Raw genomic sequence first — 14591 nt, forward strand, 5'->3', positions numbered from 1 at the left:
GAGCTTTGTTTCTCACAATTGAATACTAATGCTTTGTGTTAAGCTATTTTCTTGGCAGTTGTTGCATGACCTACCCACTACCGACTGCATCATGACAACCAGGCATTGCTATATATGTCTATCAGAACGTTGGTGCACGCGGTATCAACTTACACCCTTGCCAATGAGCACATTTAAACCTCTTGGCTCAAGGGATAAAAGTACAATGAAATGTAGGATGACTTGCTCTTGAATGGTCTGCTTATGATCTGTAAATGTTTCATTCAAATCTGCAAAAGACTCAAAAGATTGATGTAAACCCCAAAATCACCTAGAATATTTGAACCACAGAGACAACCAAAGATCCAGCATTGAGATACTCTTGTCCAGGTTAATTGAATTCAGGTAAAGTGTTACAATTTCAGACAGCTCCTTTGATCTACCAATACTGAAGTGGCTTCAAACAATTACTAGTTGGGTCTTTAATGTAGTTATACGGTTTATACCAAGTTTGACAGCTTATGCTCAAAGCATTCCTGAAATGGGTTCCAAGTTCTTTTCCCTGGTCAGACTCTGCCACCTACCTGTCACATGGAGAAATGCTGCATTCATCTGTGCTGCAGGGAGAATATTCGAGCCCGATGGTTCAATGAAATAAGGCAACGTTACATTTAGGGAGAGTGCAACTGAGAATGTTATGCTGTCTGTGCTGGTTCAGACTGCACCCACAGATTTGAAACTGTTGAGTTATTTTGTAGTTGATGACCAGATTTTCATCATTTACATAAATGATTTGGATGTGAATATAGGAGGTCTGGTTAGTAAGTTTGCAGATAACAGCAAAATTGGTGCTGTAGTGGACAGTAAGGAAGGTTATCTCAGAGTACAATGGGACCTTGATTAGATGGGCCAATGGGCTAAGGAGTGACAGATAGAGTTTAATTTAGATAAATGTGAGGAGCTGCATTTTGGCAAGGCAAACCAGGGCATGACCTATACAGCTAGGGGTAAGGCCCTGGGCAGTGTTATCAAATACAGAGACCTAGGGGTGCAGGTGCATAGTTCCTTGAAAGTGGAGTCACAGGTAGACAGGGTGGTGAAGAAGGCATTTGGCATGCTTGCCTTCATTGATCAGGGCATTGAGTAAAGCAATTAAGAGGGTGGGTTCATGCCCGAAGTGTCGATTCTCCTGCTCCTTGGATGCTGCCTGACCTGCTGTGCTTTTCCAGCAACACATTTTCAACTCTAAAGCAATTAAGAAGTCATGTTGCGGCTGTACAGGACATTGGTTTGGCCACTTCTGGAATATTGCTTTCAGTTCTGGTCTCCCTGCTATAGGAAAGATATTGTGAAACTTGAAAGGGTTCAGAAAGGATTTATAAGGAGGTTGCCAGTGTTGGAGGGTTTGAGCAATAGAGAGAGGCTGAATAGGCTGGGTGTTTTCCCTGGAGCGTCAGAGGCTGAGGGGTGACTTTATAGAGGTTTATAAATCACGATGGGCGTGGATAGGGTGAAAAGCTGTGGTGCTTTTCCTATGGTAGGGGAGTCCAGAACAAGAGGGCATAGGTTTCAGGTGAGAGGGGAAAGATTTAAGAGTGACGTAAGTGGCAACTTTTTCACACAGAGTGTGGTGCGTGTGTGGAATGAACTGCTAAAGGAAGTGGTGGACGCTGGTACAATTACAACATTTAAAAGGCATCTGGATTTGGACGTGAATAGGAAGGGTTTAGAGGGATATTAGCCAAGTACTGGCAAATGGAACTAGTCTAGATTAATTTAGGATATCCAGGTCAGCATGGACGAGTTGGACCGAAGGGTCTGTTTCCATGCCGTGTTTAGGTTCTATTCAAGTGAGGCTGGAAAATTCTGTGTTTATTGCCATTCCAAAACAACTTTTCCAGCTGCTTTCAAAATTTTCCTGAGGAAAGCAGGGAATTCTTTTATTCCGACCCAGCAGTTAAGAATGAATGGCAACACACATGAACATATCCAAGTAATTTTATGCCCTTCCTCATTTTTTAAAAAATATACCTCAAATGGATCTTTGATTCAGTGAAATTTCTCGAGCGGAGAGCTGGCACAGCAGCAGCAGGGCTGAATGGTTTTCTCTGAACTGTAACCATTCCATGATCCCACGGTCCCATGAAATGGTAACTTTTGGTTGAAGAGCGAACACTGAAATGAGAATGCTGCATTTTGAAAGGATTATTTGAAGGTTGTCGAATGATATGAAACTTCACTTGGAGTCTAATTGGTAAAAGGCAAAAGAACTGTTCAACTAGCAGCAAATTGATATTAATGACATGCTTTCTGTCCATTTAACACATAGTTCTTCTCGGAGTGGGGATAGACACTGCAGTTCAAGGGCAGTTCATGAAACTGGCTGCTTATCTGCTGTAAGTATAACAGACATGATTTCCATACTTTTACGAAAGCTTTGTAGATGCATAAAGACAGATTGAGTGGTTAATGTCTCCTTTCATTTTAAGATTTGCTGCCACAGTCCTCATCATTTTGGAAAGCCCGTATTTCATTGGCATTGTGTTCGTCCAAAACTGTCCGTAAGTAGAGCTATGTTTTTCAACAATCCTGTTGCTGTAATGTTCCTGTGTGCCTCAGTACCTGACACTGCAAACAGCACTAACATCACTCTTTCCATCAATGAACATAAATCCTGTCATTGGGCTCTTGTGGTACAATGGGAGTGTCCTTACCTCTGAAGTCAATAACATAGGTCCAAGTCCCACTCATTTCAGAGAAATGTAATATAGAGCCATAGAGATGTACAGGATGGAAACAGGCCCTTCGGTCCATGCTGACCAGATATCCTAAATTAATTAGATCCATTTGCCAGCATTTGGTCCATATCCCTCTGAACCCTTCCTATCCAAGTACCTCTCCAGATGTCCTTTAAATGTAACATTTGTACCAGCCTCCAGCACTTCCTCTGGCAGCTCATTCCACACATGTAGCACTCTCTGTGTGGAAAAAGTTGTTCCTCAGGTCCCTTTTAAATCCTCCCCCTCTCACCCTAAAACTATGCCCTCTACTTTTGGACTCCCCTACCTTGGGGAAAAAGACCTTGTCTGTTTATCCTACCCACGTCCCTCATGATTTTATAAAAATCTATAAGGTCACCCCTCTGCCTCCAAGGGTCCAGGGAAAACAGCCCAGCTTATTCAGCCTTTCCCTACAGCTCAAACTCCCCAGCGGGTCAGTGTGGACTTGTTGGGCTGAAGGGCCTGTTTCCATACTGTAATGTAATCTAATCTAAAAACCCTGACAGCGTCCTTTGTAAATTTTTTTCGGCACCCTTTCACATTTAACAATGTCTTTCCTGTAGCCGGGGGAACAGAGTTGAATATTGCAATTCCTTCAGTCTCACTGGGCCATGATCCTGTAACGCCCTCCCTTGTGGCATTGCGGGTCCAATTGCAGTGAAAGGACTGCAGTGGCTGAAGAAGGGATCCTACCACCACTTTCTCAAGAGCAACTAGGGTAGGGCAATAAATGTTGGCCCAGCCAGCAACATTCACAAGGCATGAATGAATTAAAAAATATATGATTTATCCTTCATATCAAATTTTTAACATTAATCACTTGCAGTGAGAAACAACTCTCATATTTCCATTATAGAAAGGCTAGTCTCTTCCATTTTCATTCCTTTTCAGCTAAATCAATAAATGCTGACTTCTCTTGTGCTAAATATTTAATGGAGAGAGGCTTGGATTAGTAGAGTCCAATAAAAGTGCCTCATTTCAGAGGAAATATTTATAGTGTTGGTTGCAGTGCCTTGTAGAATTGTCCTTTCTTTCAGTTTGAATCTGATTTTACATCCCAAAATAAAAAGTCACATTAGAAAAAGAAAAAGTGTGCTTAGATTCACCAGATGGACTCAACCTTTCTCATTTGATTTCTAATGCACTCTCTGATATCGCGGCAGACATTGAAATTCAAACCATTATCTTGTTCTTTTAGCATATTCTTTGATAAAATGGACAGCAAGATTTGGAATCTCTGGAAGAAGGCAATGAGGCCGAATGGTTTACAGAAGTTTCTTATTTTCATCTTTCTGTCTGTGGCTTGCTTCTTACACCCAATTCTTATTTGGCATGCAACTATCCCAGGTGAGCAGTTTATGAATTTCCAAGCTGAGATTTTAATCTTTGTCTTTGGTCCCTCAATGTGTCTCCTTTACCAACGATGAAAGAAATTAGTGAGCAGTAACACGATTGTACACCTTTGTGTTACAATCTCCACCTCGTCTGGTAATTTCTAGTGACTGTCTGGGACAGGACTTAAACCTTCTAACTCAAAGGCAACAGTGCGACCTTTGGTTCAATTCTCTTAAGGTCCTAAGCGGAAATGTTTGTGTATTGTGTGTTGTTACTTCGAAAGCAAACAAAATCAACAGATCATCCGCAAACTGGAGGAACATCTCATCTTCAGACTAGACACCATCCAACCTTTTGAGTCCCAGCACCTTCAGATTGTGAACCCACACCCATTTCTTCCCTTCCTTTTAGCTTTACTTCTACTCTTGGTCATCGTGTCCTCTCTCTCCCTTCCCCCCCCCCCCCCCCCACCACCGCCCCCACCACCATCCCCCCCCACGCCCCCAACCCCCCCCACCCCCCACCCCCACCGCCCCCCCCATCCCAGTGGGATTGTCTGTTCTTTCCATTCTGGCAGTTAGACACGCCTTCGTTCTGCCATGATCACATCCCAATCTGCATTATCATCATCTTTTGTCCCCCAGCATTCCACTCCTCCCAGCTATTACAAAAATGCTGCCCCCCTCCACACTTCACGCCATCTCTGATTTGAAAAGTCATTGAGACACGAAACGTTAGCTCGCTCTCTCCACGAATTCTGCCTGACCCGCTGTGATCTCCAGCATTTTGTTGATTCCAGAACATCAAAGGTTGCAGGTTTTTACTTTGAATGTTATCAGGAACCATGGGGGATTGCCGCACTAATGTTGCCATGCCAATCTCTTCCAGGCGCCATGTTGATAGTGAGTGGTCTTGCCTACTTTTTTTTGAACCTGAGAAAACGGTATCAAAAGAACATGCCGGAGGTGGCAAACATACAGGTATGTTCCCCGGACTACATCAACGCCGTGACCCTGACAGATGCTGGGCAGATGGAACAAACCTACCGCTTCCATCATGGCACCACAGAGAAGAAATTAGCTGGCGTCAGCTACATGTGTAACATCTTTCGATTCAACAGCAAAAGGCCACTGTCCAATGAAAGTGTACGGACACTTCAAGAAAGCACTTTTGGCAACCTGAGCATACATCTGAAGAACAAACACGCACCGTTTCTGGAAAGTTCTGTTAAAATTATCCCATCTGAGCCTAATAGCCTGGAAGAGCATGAATTGGAAACAGAAGAAACCACCTTTGACAAAGCAGCAATAATACCAAAGTGAGGGTTTATTCCACACTATTGGTGTGTATTCACATTCCAAAACACGGACATCAACATTTTTATGACTGCAAAGTATCTGCCGAAAGAAAGCTTTGTTTTCCTGTAGAGCCTTTCACATATCCACGATAGCTGCAAATGATTCACATTTTGAAATGTCGTCACTGCTGTTTTGATGCCAAACACTGCCATATGTGCACAGCAAACTCCCACAATAAGACAAGTCAGCAGTTGGCCTTCTTTTGGTTGTGTTCTTTGGACGATCAGTGGCCAGATCACCATGAGCAAAGGCACCACTTTATATTTGACTGGACCATCTTGGGGCTTCAGATTAATGCCTTACTTGATAGGCTTTGACAATGCAACGTCCCCTCAATACTGCAGCCAAATTCAGGAGTAGGGTTTGAAGGACTACCTTTTGACTCTGGATGGCATTGACACTTGTAACCAATGGCACTGGATATTTATTTGTATAAACAAGACTGTGTGATTCACCAGGGACTTGAAGGTTGCATCCCAGCAGTGGGGTCCGGGGTGCAATAGAGAATGGTGCCTAGTGAAAGCAAAGTAACTCTCTATGGGACGGGGAGTGTCAGAGCAAGATTATAAACCTGTAGAAGTAATTCTGTGCTCATGTGACAGTTTTAGATTAGCAATGCATTCATGCAATATATTCACACAGTGCAACTGCGAAGACAGACAAAGGGATTTCACAATCACTGAGATACAGACTAAAAGGGCAGTAATTGTCACAATCTGGAGTGAAGTCATAAGCACATGACTGTTAAATGCATTTACAATCTCGCCATGTATAATGGTGAGAACATGTCTTATTATGTTCTTTGCTTATGTTTATAAAATAAAGGAGAAAAATGGGGACAATTCACTGGATAATTTTGGCCAATGATTGTACTGCTAAATGTGAAAGGGTTAACAGTGAGATCACTTTTTTGTTCCTGGTGTATTGTTACCCTTTTTGAATCCTTTTTTGTGTTTCATCCCCCACCACTCCCCTTTTTAATCATTCACACAGAAAAAAAGAAATTGTTCCTACTTATATTACCAATGAAAACACTGTTTGCCTTGTTCCGTAAGAGCCCATTTCAGAGATGGCTCTTCATTGCCATTCATTTGGAACCTGAGAAGACAGGAGCAGGAGGAGGCCATTCGTGGTCATGGCTAATTACACAACTCAGTCCCCTGTTCCCACTTGTGGTGTATATTGCGGATTTTCTCCCCCACTTGGGGCAACGGAGTTTACTTCACCTTCCTGTCCCTCTGTCCTGCAGTAGCTAGTGCTACTCAGCCTGACCTTATTCCCTTCTCCCATGCATCCCCAATGAGATGGTAATGGTCAAACGTTCCCTTTCTTCTGCTGGTTCCTATAAGGAATTCAATACGTAGCACAGCACTTACGCCCTTTAGGTGAAGTCCTCAAATAATTTCCAGAATAAGTGCAAATAGAATTATGGCAAAAGTACCAAGTATCCCGAAGACTGTTTCAAAAGTCCTCTTCAAGCACCTGAGGTAACTAGAAGCTTAGAAGGTGGTGTATCTTCAGGTAACATTCCCAACGATGACTAATGTACTTCTATTTGAGCATTGGGATACCCAAAACAATATGCAGCCTTTTCAATGAGTGCTACCGGTTAATTTAGTTGTCATTGGATCCTCAACGATCCTCCAGGCAGCCCTTTCAAACACTGACTTCAGCTCCCTTCCAAGATGGGGTCTTGCATGAACATGGACTAAATCTCCATTTCATCACTTCAGCATCTAAAGGTACTGGAGCAATCACACTCACCCCTCTTCTCTGACCCCCTGGTGGGTTAGTACTGTCATAGATGCCCACACTGTTGAAAATCACATCCATGGGCTATTTATAATGGGTCTAACATAGCTCTAACATATCAGATTCATCACAGTAGTATATGAAGGGCAGCATGACTCCTCCCAGTGAATTCAGTCCTTATGCTCCAACGGTTGGTTCCACTGGAAATATTTGCAACCTGATTAATGTTCTAGAGTGTTCCTTTGAAGGTCACTGGTAAGTATAAAGACACTGAGTTGGATTTTCCTATGGGGTCATGAAATGGAAGTCTGGGCTATTTTTGACTTCCAACCTTGTCTTGGAGGTGCCAGGTAACAAAGGCAAAGGCTGGTGGATAGGTTCTTGAAGATGGAGGACCAGTCTCATGCCTTATGGCCCAATTCCCATTCCACTAAAGCAGCCAGCGTCATAACTTATTAAAGTTTGTAGATGAACTAAAAGGTAAAATCACCATAGCCATATCAGACCAGAGAGCTACGCTCTCATTAGTGAGAGATAACTGGTGGTGGTTTCTAATCAACCAGTTCAGAGGTGTTATTACATCCTCTCTGGGGCAGGTGGGAATTGAACCTAGGTCTGGGGCAGGGTTGAGAAGGAGAGTCCTTCATGGTAACCTCAGCTAGTGCAGGAATTGAACCCACACTGTTGCCATTTCTCTCCATTGTAAACCAGTCATCACAACTGAGCTAAGGAACCGACACAAAGGGCTTGTTTTGATAGACAGATTGTTGGTTTGTTCACAGTCTCATAGCTCTCCGTATACACCATCCCCTTGCCAACTTTCCCTTCATACCTTTTTTTTATTTTCATACATTTTTAAATCTACAAGTGCTATCACACACAACTGAATGGCTTTACCCACAACCACAATATTTTTCATGTATTAACCACCACCTGTACATTACCTGCCTTCCCATATTGTTCAATTTACATGCAGAGGTCATGAGGAGCAGTGTAAAAATACTGAACGTGAGGGAGAGGATGAAATCAAAACAAGAGTTCCTTCTTTACATTGCAAAACACCAGTCGTTAACTCTTCAGACACGCAATTAAAATCAGAAGTAAGGGAACGTGTATTGAACAATTAACACCCTACACCTGTTTACTTCATTCGCTACTGCCGTAGTACTGGGAACAGCAGCAAGATACTAGAATGCCAGCCAGCATTGTTATTTTGTTCCATTTCTGCAAATCTCCAATAAGACTCATATGAACGTCCCACCATGTTCATGTCAAAACATCCCATGGTAATCTCTTACCAACAGCACTGGCTGTATACCTAGACCATACAGACTGCAGAGGATCAACAAACACAGCTCATCACTACCTTCTCGAGGGCAACTACGTACTGTCCCAACCAATGATGCCCACATCTCATGAAAGAATTTTTTTTTAAAAAGCATTGATTTTTCCCTCTCAGCTTGAAAGCAAGTTGCAAAGTGCAAGAAAGTCTTTTTATAGTTCTTCAGACACTGGTGTCTTTGTTCCCTTACAACAATTACCCTTGCTGCTCCACATCTCAAAGATTATCGTTGGCAATTAACAGCTTGTAGAACATTCCTCGGCATCATTTAATGGTGACATTGCCCTAGTTAAAGAAAATGAGTTAATTACACAGAATTATATAGATGTTAAAACAAAGACGGAGGAATCCCCAATAGATGCACAAAGAATTTGTCTGCAGTCATTTACAAGCTGTTCATACATTCGCTAGGTCAGCTGTTCTCATCTATGAGAAGGATTCCTTTAGAAAAGTCTTACACTGCTTGGTATCAAAACTCAGACCCAGGACAATGCTGCCTACTAGTGGTATGGTAGGAACAGTCACAATTTTCTCAAACCAAATGCAGTTTCTAAATGCTATAGCCACTTTAATCAGTATCGGCTTTATTCATCCTTCAGGTTTATGCTGCATTTCTCAACATCACATCGATACTCTCTGCAGCTAAGATTCCTTGCATACAATTGATTAGTCTTAAGTCGAAAGGAAAATGAAATCTGAGTCTTCAACCACAGAGGCTCCTGAGAGTCAATTCTAAATGTATCAAACTCCTCAGAAAAGATCTGAAAGAAGACAGGAAATGTTTTGAGAGAGAGTAAATTGAGAATTCAATCTCCTCAGATCTGTCCAGTTATAGTGAATTAAAGACCCCAACAGACACATTTTGAACTAGATATTTCATTGCTGATGCAGAATGGGAAGAGTTAACCATAGTCCAGAGGAGGATAGACATCTTTCTTCATTAGATGATTGATTAAAGTGCACCAATCCACATGAAGCAAACTGATGGCTAGCAGAAAGGGACAGAGCTTTAAATCGAGGGGTGATAGATATAGGAGAGATGTAAGAGGTAGTTTCTTTAAGAGATGTAAGAGGTAGGAGGGGCGTGGAACGCACTGGCTGCAACAGTAGTAGACTCGCCAACTTGAAGGGCATTTTAATGGTCATTGGATAGACATATGGATGATAATGGAATGGTGGAGGTTTGATGGGCTTCGGATCAATTTCACAGTTCGCACAACATTGAAGGCCGAAGGGCCTGAAAAGAGCTGGAATGTTCTATGTTCTGTGATCGATTATGGAACCCTAGTAAATCAGTACTATATAGATGACTCTTGTTAAAACAAAGATAAAGGAATACTGCATGGGTGCACTAAGCACTCAGCCGCAATCATTTACAAATTGTTTGCACATTCTTCACGGCAGTGTCAAGAAAGAAATATAGGGTTGAGATATTGATTCCAAACTCTATTCCTGGCACACAAACTCAAATGACCATCTGCAGGGGTTTAGATGCACCTTGACAGAGCAAACGAAGCCTGGATGTGTCATCTAGAGGCCGTCTCACTGGGAGTACTGGAATGACTTGGCATACTGTGTTCAAATCTGATCTCCCTGCTATAGAAAAGTTGTTGTGAAATTTGAACCACTATGGTTCTATGGGTGGCATGGTGGCATAGTGGTTAGCACTGCTGCCTCACAGCGCCAGAGATCCGGGTTCAATTCCCACCTCAGTTCTCCCCGTGTCTGCATGGGTTTCCTCTGGTACTCCGATTTCCTCCCACAGTCCAAAGATGTGCGGGTCAGGTGAATTGGCCATGCTAAATTGCCCGTAGTGTTAGGTAAGGGGTAAATGTAGGGGTATGGGTGGGTTGCACTTCAGTGGGTTGGTGTGGACTTGTTGGGCCGAAGGGCCTGTTTCCACACTGTCAGTAATCTAATTTTGAAAGGATGCAGAAAAGATTTACATGTTACCAAGGTTTGAGGCTGAGGGAGAGGCTGAATAGACTGCTGCTGTTTTCCCAGAAGCGTCAGAGGCTAAGGGGGAAAATTATAGAAGTTTATAAAATCATGAGGGGCATGAATAGGGGAACAGCCAAGGTCTTTTCCCCAGGATGGGGGAGTCCAAAGCTAGCGGGCATAAATTTAAGGTGAGAGGGGAAAGATTTAAAAGGGACATAACAGGCAACTTTTTCACACAGAGGGTGGTGCGTGTATGGAATGAGCTGCCAGAGGAAGTGGTGGAGGCTGGTACAATTACAACGTTTAAAAGGCATTTGGATGGGTATATGATTAGAAATGGCTTATAAGGATATGGGCCAAATGCTGGCAAATGGGATGAGATTAATTTAGGATATCTTGTCAGCCTGGATGAGTTGGACAGAAGGGTCTGTTACTGCACTGTTACAGCTCTATGACTCTATGACACTGTTGGATGCTCTGGGTAATGCCTCCAGTTCAGAGTTTCCCTTTAGGTAATTGCATCAACAGAGCCTCAAATTACACCGGACACGTGGCAGGATTCCAGCCACTGTGATATTCACCTAGTGTGAACCAAGGTTCACTCACAGGATGTGAAAATACAAGCTGATAGCAGGGGCGACAGCAGACATTGGGATTGATCCTTCATCAGTTATTTAACTACAGTCCATTTTTGCCCAGAGTTTTCTCTCCATGAAGCCGGTTCTCCATATTACACATGAAGCCTAACTCAAAGTCGATCTTCCTAACTCGATGGTGAATGGAGCAGAGGGACTCCTCCATTCATTCATGGTCGAGGGCATCACTGGCTGGGCTTGCGTTTAATGTCCATCCCTAATTGCCCAGAGGGCAGTAAAGAGTCAACCACATTGCTGTGGGTCTGGAGTCATGTGAAGGTCAGACCTGTTAATAATTGCAGTTTTCTTCGCTAAAGGACATTATCAAACCAGTTGGATCCTTTCCAACAATAGTTCCATGATCTTCTTTAGATTCTTAATTCAAGATTTTTATTGAATTCAAATTCCACCATATGGTAGGATTCAAACCCAGGTTTCTGGAACAATACCTGGGTCTCTGGGTTAATACATCAGTGACAATATCACTAGACCATCACTTTCTCCCTCTTTCAGAGTGGCACAATGACTCAGGGGTTAGCGCTGTTGTCTCACAGCACCAGGAACCCAGGTTTGATTTCAGCCTCAGGCGACTGTCTATATGGAGTTTGCACATTGTCTGCGTGGGTTTCCTTCGGGTGCTCCAGTTTCCTCCCACAATCCAAAAATGTGCAGGTTAGGAGAATTGGACATGCTAAATTGTCCATAGTGTGTGTAGGTTAGGTGCACTAGTCAGGGGAAAAATGTAGAGTAATAGGATTGGGGAATGGGTCTGGGGGGGTTATTCTTCGGAGGGTTGGTGTGGATTTGTTGGGCCAAATGACCTAATTTCCACAGTGTAGGGGTTCTATGATTTTAGCATATCTAGGAGTTCAGACTTCCATACAAGGAATGGCAGATGGAATTTAATTTAGATAAATGTGAAGTATTGCATTTTGGTAAAGCTAACAAGGACAGGACTTATACAGTTAATGGTAGGCCCCTGGAGAGTGTGGTCGAACAGAAAGACCTCAGGGTTCAAGTACGTAATTCTTTGAAAGATGTCTCACAGTGAGACAGGGTAGTTAAGTTGGCGTTTGGTATGTTTGCCTTTATTGCTCAAAGTCAGAAGTTGCACAACACCAGGTTATAGTGCAACAGGTTTATACGAAATCATAAGCTTTCAGAGCACTGTTCCTTCACCTGATGAAAAAGCGCTCCAAAAGCTTGTGACTTTAAATAGAACCTGTTGGACTATAACCTGGTGTCATGTGACTTCTGAGTTTGTCCACCCCAGTCTAACACTGGCACCTCCACATTATTTCTCAAACCATTGAGTATAGGGATTGGGATGTCATTTGTGGTTCTACAGAACATTGGTGAGGTCACTCTTGGAGTCCGATACACAATTCTGGTCACCTTGTTAATAAAGGAAAGATATTAAATTGGAGAGGGTGCAGAAAAGATTTACAAGGATGTTACCAGGACTGGAGGATTTAAGTTATAGGGAGAGGCCAGATAGGTTGGAACTTCTTTGAGTGGAGTGTGGGAGGTTGGGAGTGACCTTATAGAATCATGAGGGGCATAGATAAGATGAATAATAAGCTCTTTTTCCTGGGGTGGGGGAGTTCAAAACTTGACAGCAAATTTTAAAGGTGAAAGGAGAAAAATTTAGAAGGGACTTGAGGGGCAATTTTTTTTCACACAGAAGGTGGTTCATTTGTGGAATGACCTTCCAGAGGAAGTGGTAGATGCAGATGCAGGTACACGCATAGGAAAGATTTAGAGGGATATGGACCAACTGGAGACAAATGAGACTAGGTTAGTTGGAGAAACTTGGTCGGCTTGGACAAGTTGGACCGAAGGGTCTGTTTCTGTGTTGTAGGACTCTATGACTCTACTGGATAGCCCTGCTGCTCAGCATGGAAGCACGTTTCACATTAAATAAATATATAAGATTAACTGCAACTTTAATCTGGAAAAAAATGTTGTCCATCCCAAAGAAAAGCCACTTTTCTTGGACTTGAAACATTAATTTTGTTTCTTTCTCCATAAGTGTTGCCTGACCTGCTGAGTTTCTCCAGCACTTTCTGTGCTGACTTCAGATTTCCAGAATGTGCACTTTTATGAAGTGGCTTGTATTGTAACAGGTGGAGTTTTTAATAACATGGGCAGGGGTAGGGGGGAGCATTGTGCTCAGAAGCCAAAGAATGATAATGCCTGCTTCAGGGAATTGATTTTTCAGGAGATAAATCTAGTCCATTAATAACATTAATTAGAATTTTGCTGGCAAATTTTCCACAGATTATCTGTTAAATGTTCAAAGCAAAGGTAAATAGACAAAGTATTTTCCTGAGTGGGGGAGTCCAGAACTACAGGGATGAGTTTAGGGTGAGAGGGGAAAGATATAAAAGAGACCTTAGGGGCAACTTTTTCACACAGAGGGCGGTACGTGTATGGAAGGGCTGCCAGAGGAAGTGGTGGAGGCTGGTTTAAAAGGCATTTGGATGGGTATATGAATAGGAAGGGTTTGGAGGGATATGGGCCGGGTGCTGGCAGGTGGGACTAGATTGGGTTGGGATATCTGGTCAGTGTGGACGGGTTGGACCGAAGGCCTGTTTCCATGCTGTACATTTCTATGACTCTATGACTCAAAGACAGGGGTAGTATGCCTTCCTCTGAGCCAAGAGTTCAAGTCCCATCTGCTTCAGTAGTCTGACATAACACCACTGAACAGGATGATTAGAAAACAGCTCAAAAGTGGCAGTACCAGAGCTTCCTAAAAATACAATAGTGATTATTCCCTGGTCATTCTGAAGTACTTCAGCACAGACTGGAGACATGGCCCATGCAACACCTACCTTATATTACTTGATATGGAATATTTGTTCCTGCAAATGCAAACTAAACTAAATGTAAAACTAAAACCCCTAATTAGAAATCATGTTTTTTAAGGTTGCATAAGATTGCTAAGTGATTTTCATGAAACACTAAACATGTGAATAATATAGAAGCAATCATAGGAGGTCCGGAAGCGGCTGCCTGTTTGTCCTCTCAGTACATCCTAAGCTCCTAATGACAGGAAATGTACTGAGTCATTTATAAAGGTTAGCTCTTATGACTTTTACAGACCAAACATTGCATAAGTATCTTTAATTAGACTGAATGAGGGGGATCAAGCTACCTGTTTATTGGAAGAATAGTCTTTGTGGGCCTGACTGCTGTCTAAATACCAGCAGATCAAAAATGAATCAAGTGTCCAAAATCAAATCCAAATTAAACACTGCAAAAGGTTACATTTATCCTTCCCTTACTTTCGTTGGTGACATTCCAAAATGGACTTGTGTCAGAATCAAGAAAGATTGGGGAATTGTGGCACAGTGGCTCAAACTGATCAGCACAGTGAAAGGTAGTGTCGCAGTTTCTGTATCTTTACCAGCACCAAGTCTTATTCATCCACTTCTCCTGTGTTCAATGATCAACATTGGTTCCC

The 14591-nt window shown here is 42.6% G+C and overlaps 1 protein-coding gene across 1 annotated transcript in view; it reads left to right on the forward strand.

The window, feature by feature from the left end:
• The window catches only part of tmem72 (transmembrane protein 72), a 29796-nt gene extending 23583 nt beyond the window's left edge, over nt 1-6213 (forward strand). The window contains exons 3-6 of the mRNA XM_060854296.1: nt 2309-2375; nt 2469-2540; nt 3958-4106; nt 4983-6213. Of these exons, the coding sequence (XP_060710279.1) occupies nt 2309-2375; nt 2469-2540; nt 3958-4106; nt 4983-5416 (722 nt within the window). The 3' untranslated portion in view covers nt 5417-6213. The remainder of the gene's footprint in view (nt 1-2308; nt 2376-2468; nt 2541-3957; nt 4107-4982) is intronic.
• The last annotated feature ends 8378 nt before the right edge of the window (nt 6214-14591 follow it).

This window comes from Hemiscyllium ocellatum, chromosome 43 (assembly GCF_020745735.1).
Source record: "Hemiscyllium ocellatum isolate sHemOce1 chromosome 43, sHemOce1.pat.X.cur, whole genome shotgun sequence".
NCBI classification, from domain to species: Eukaryota; Metazoa; Chordata; class Chondrichthyes; order Orectolobiformes; family Hemiscylliidae; genus Hemiscyllium; species Hemiscyllium ocellatum.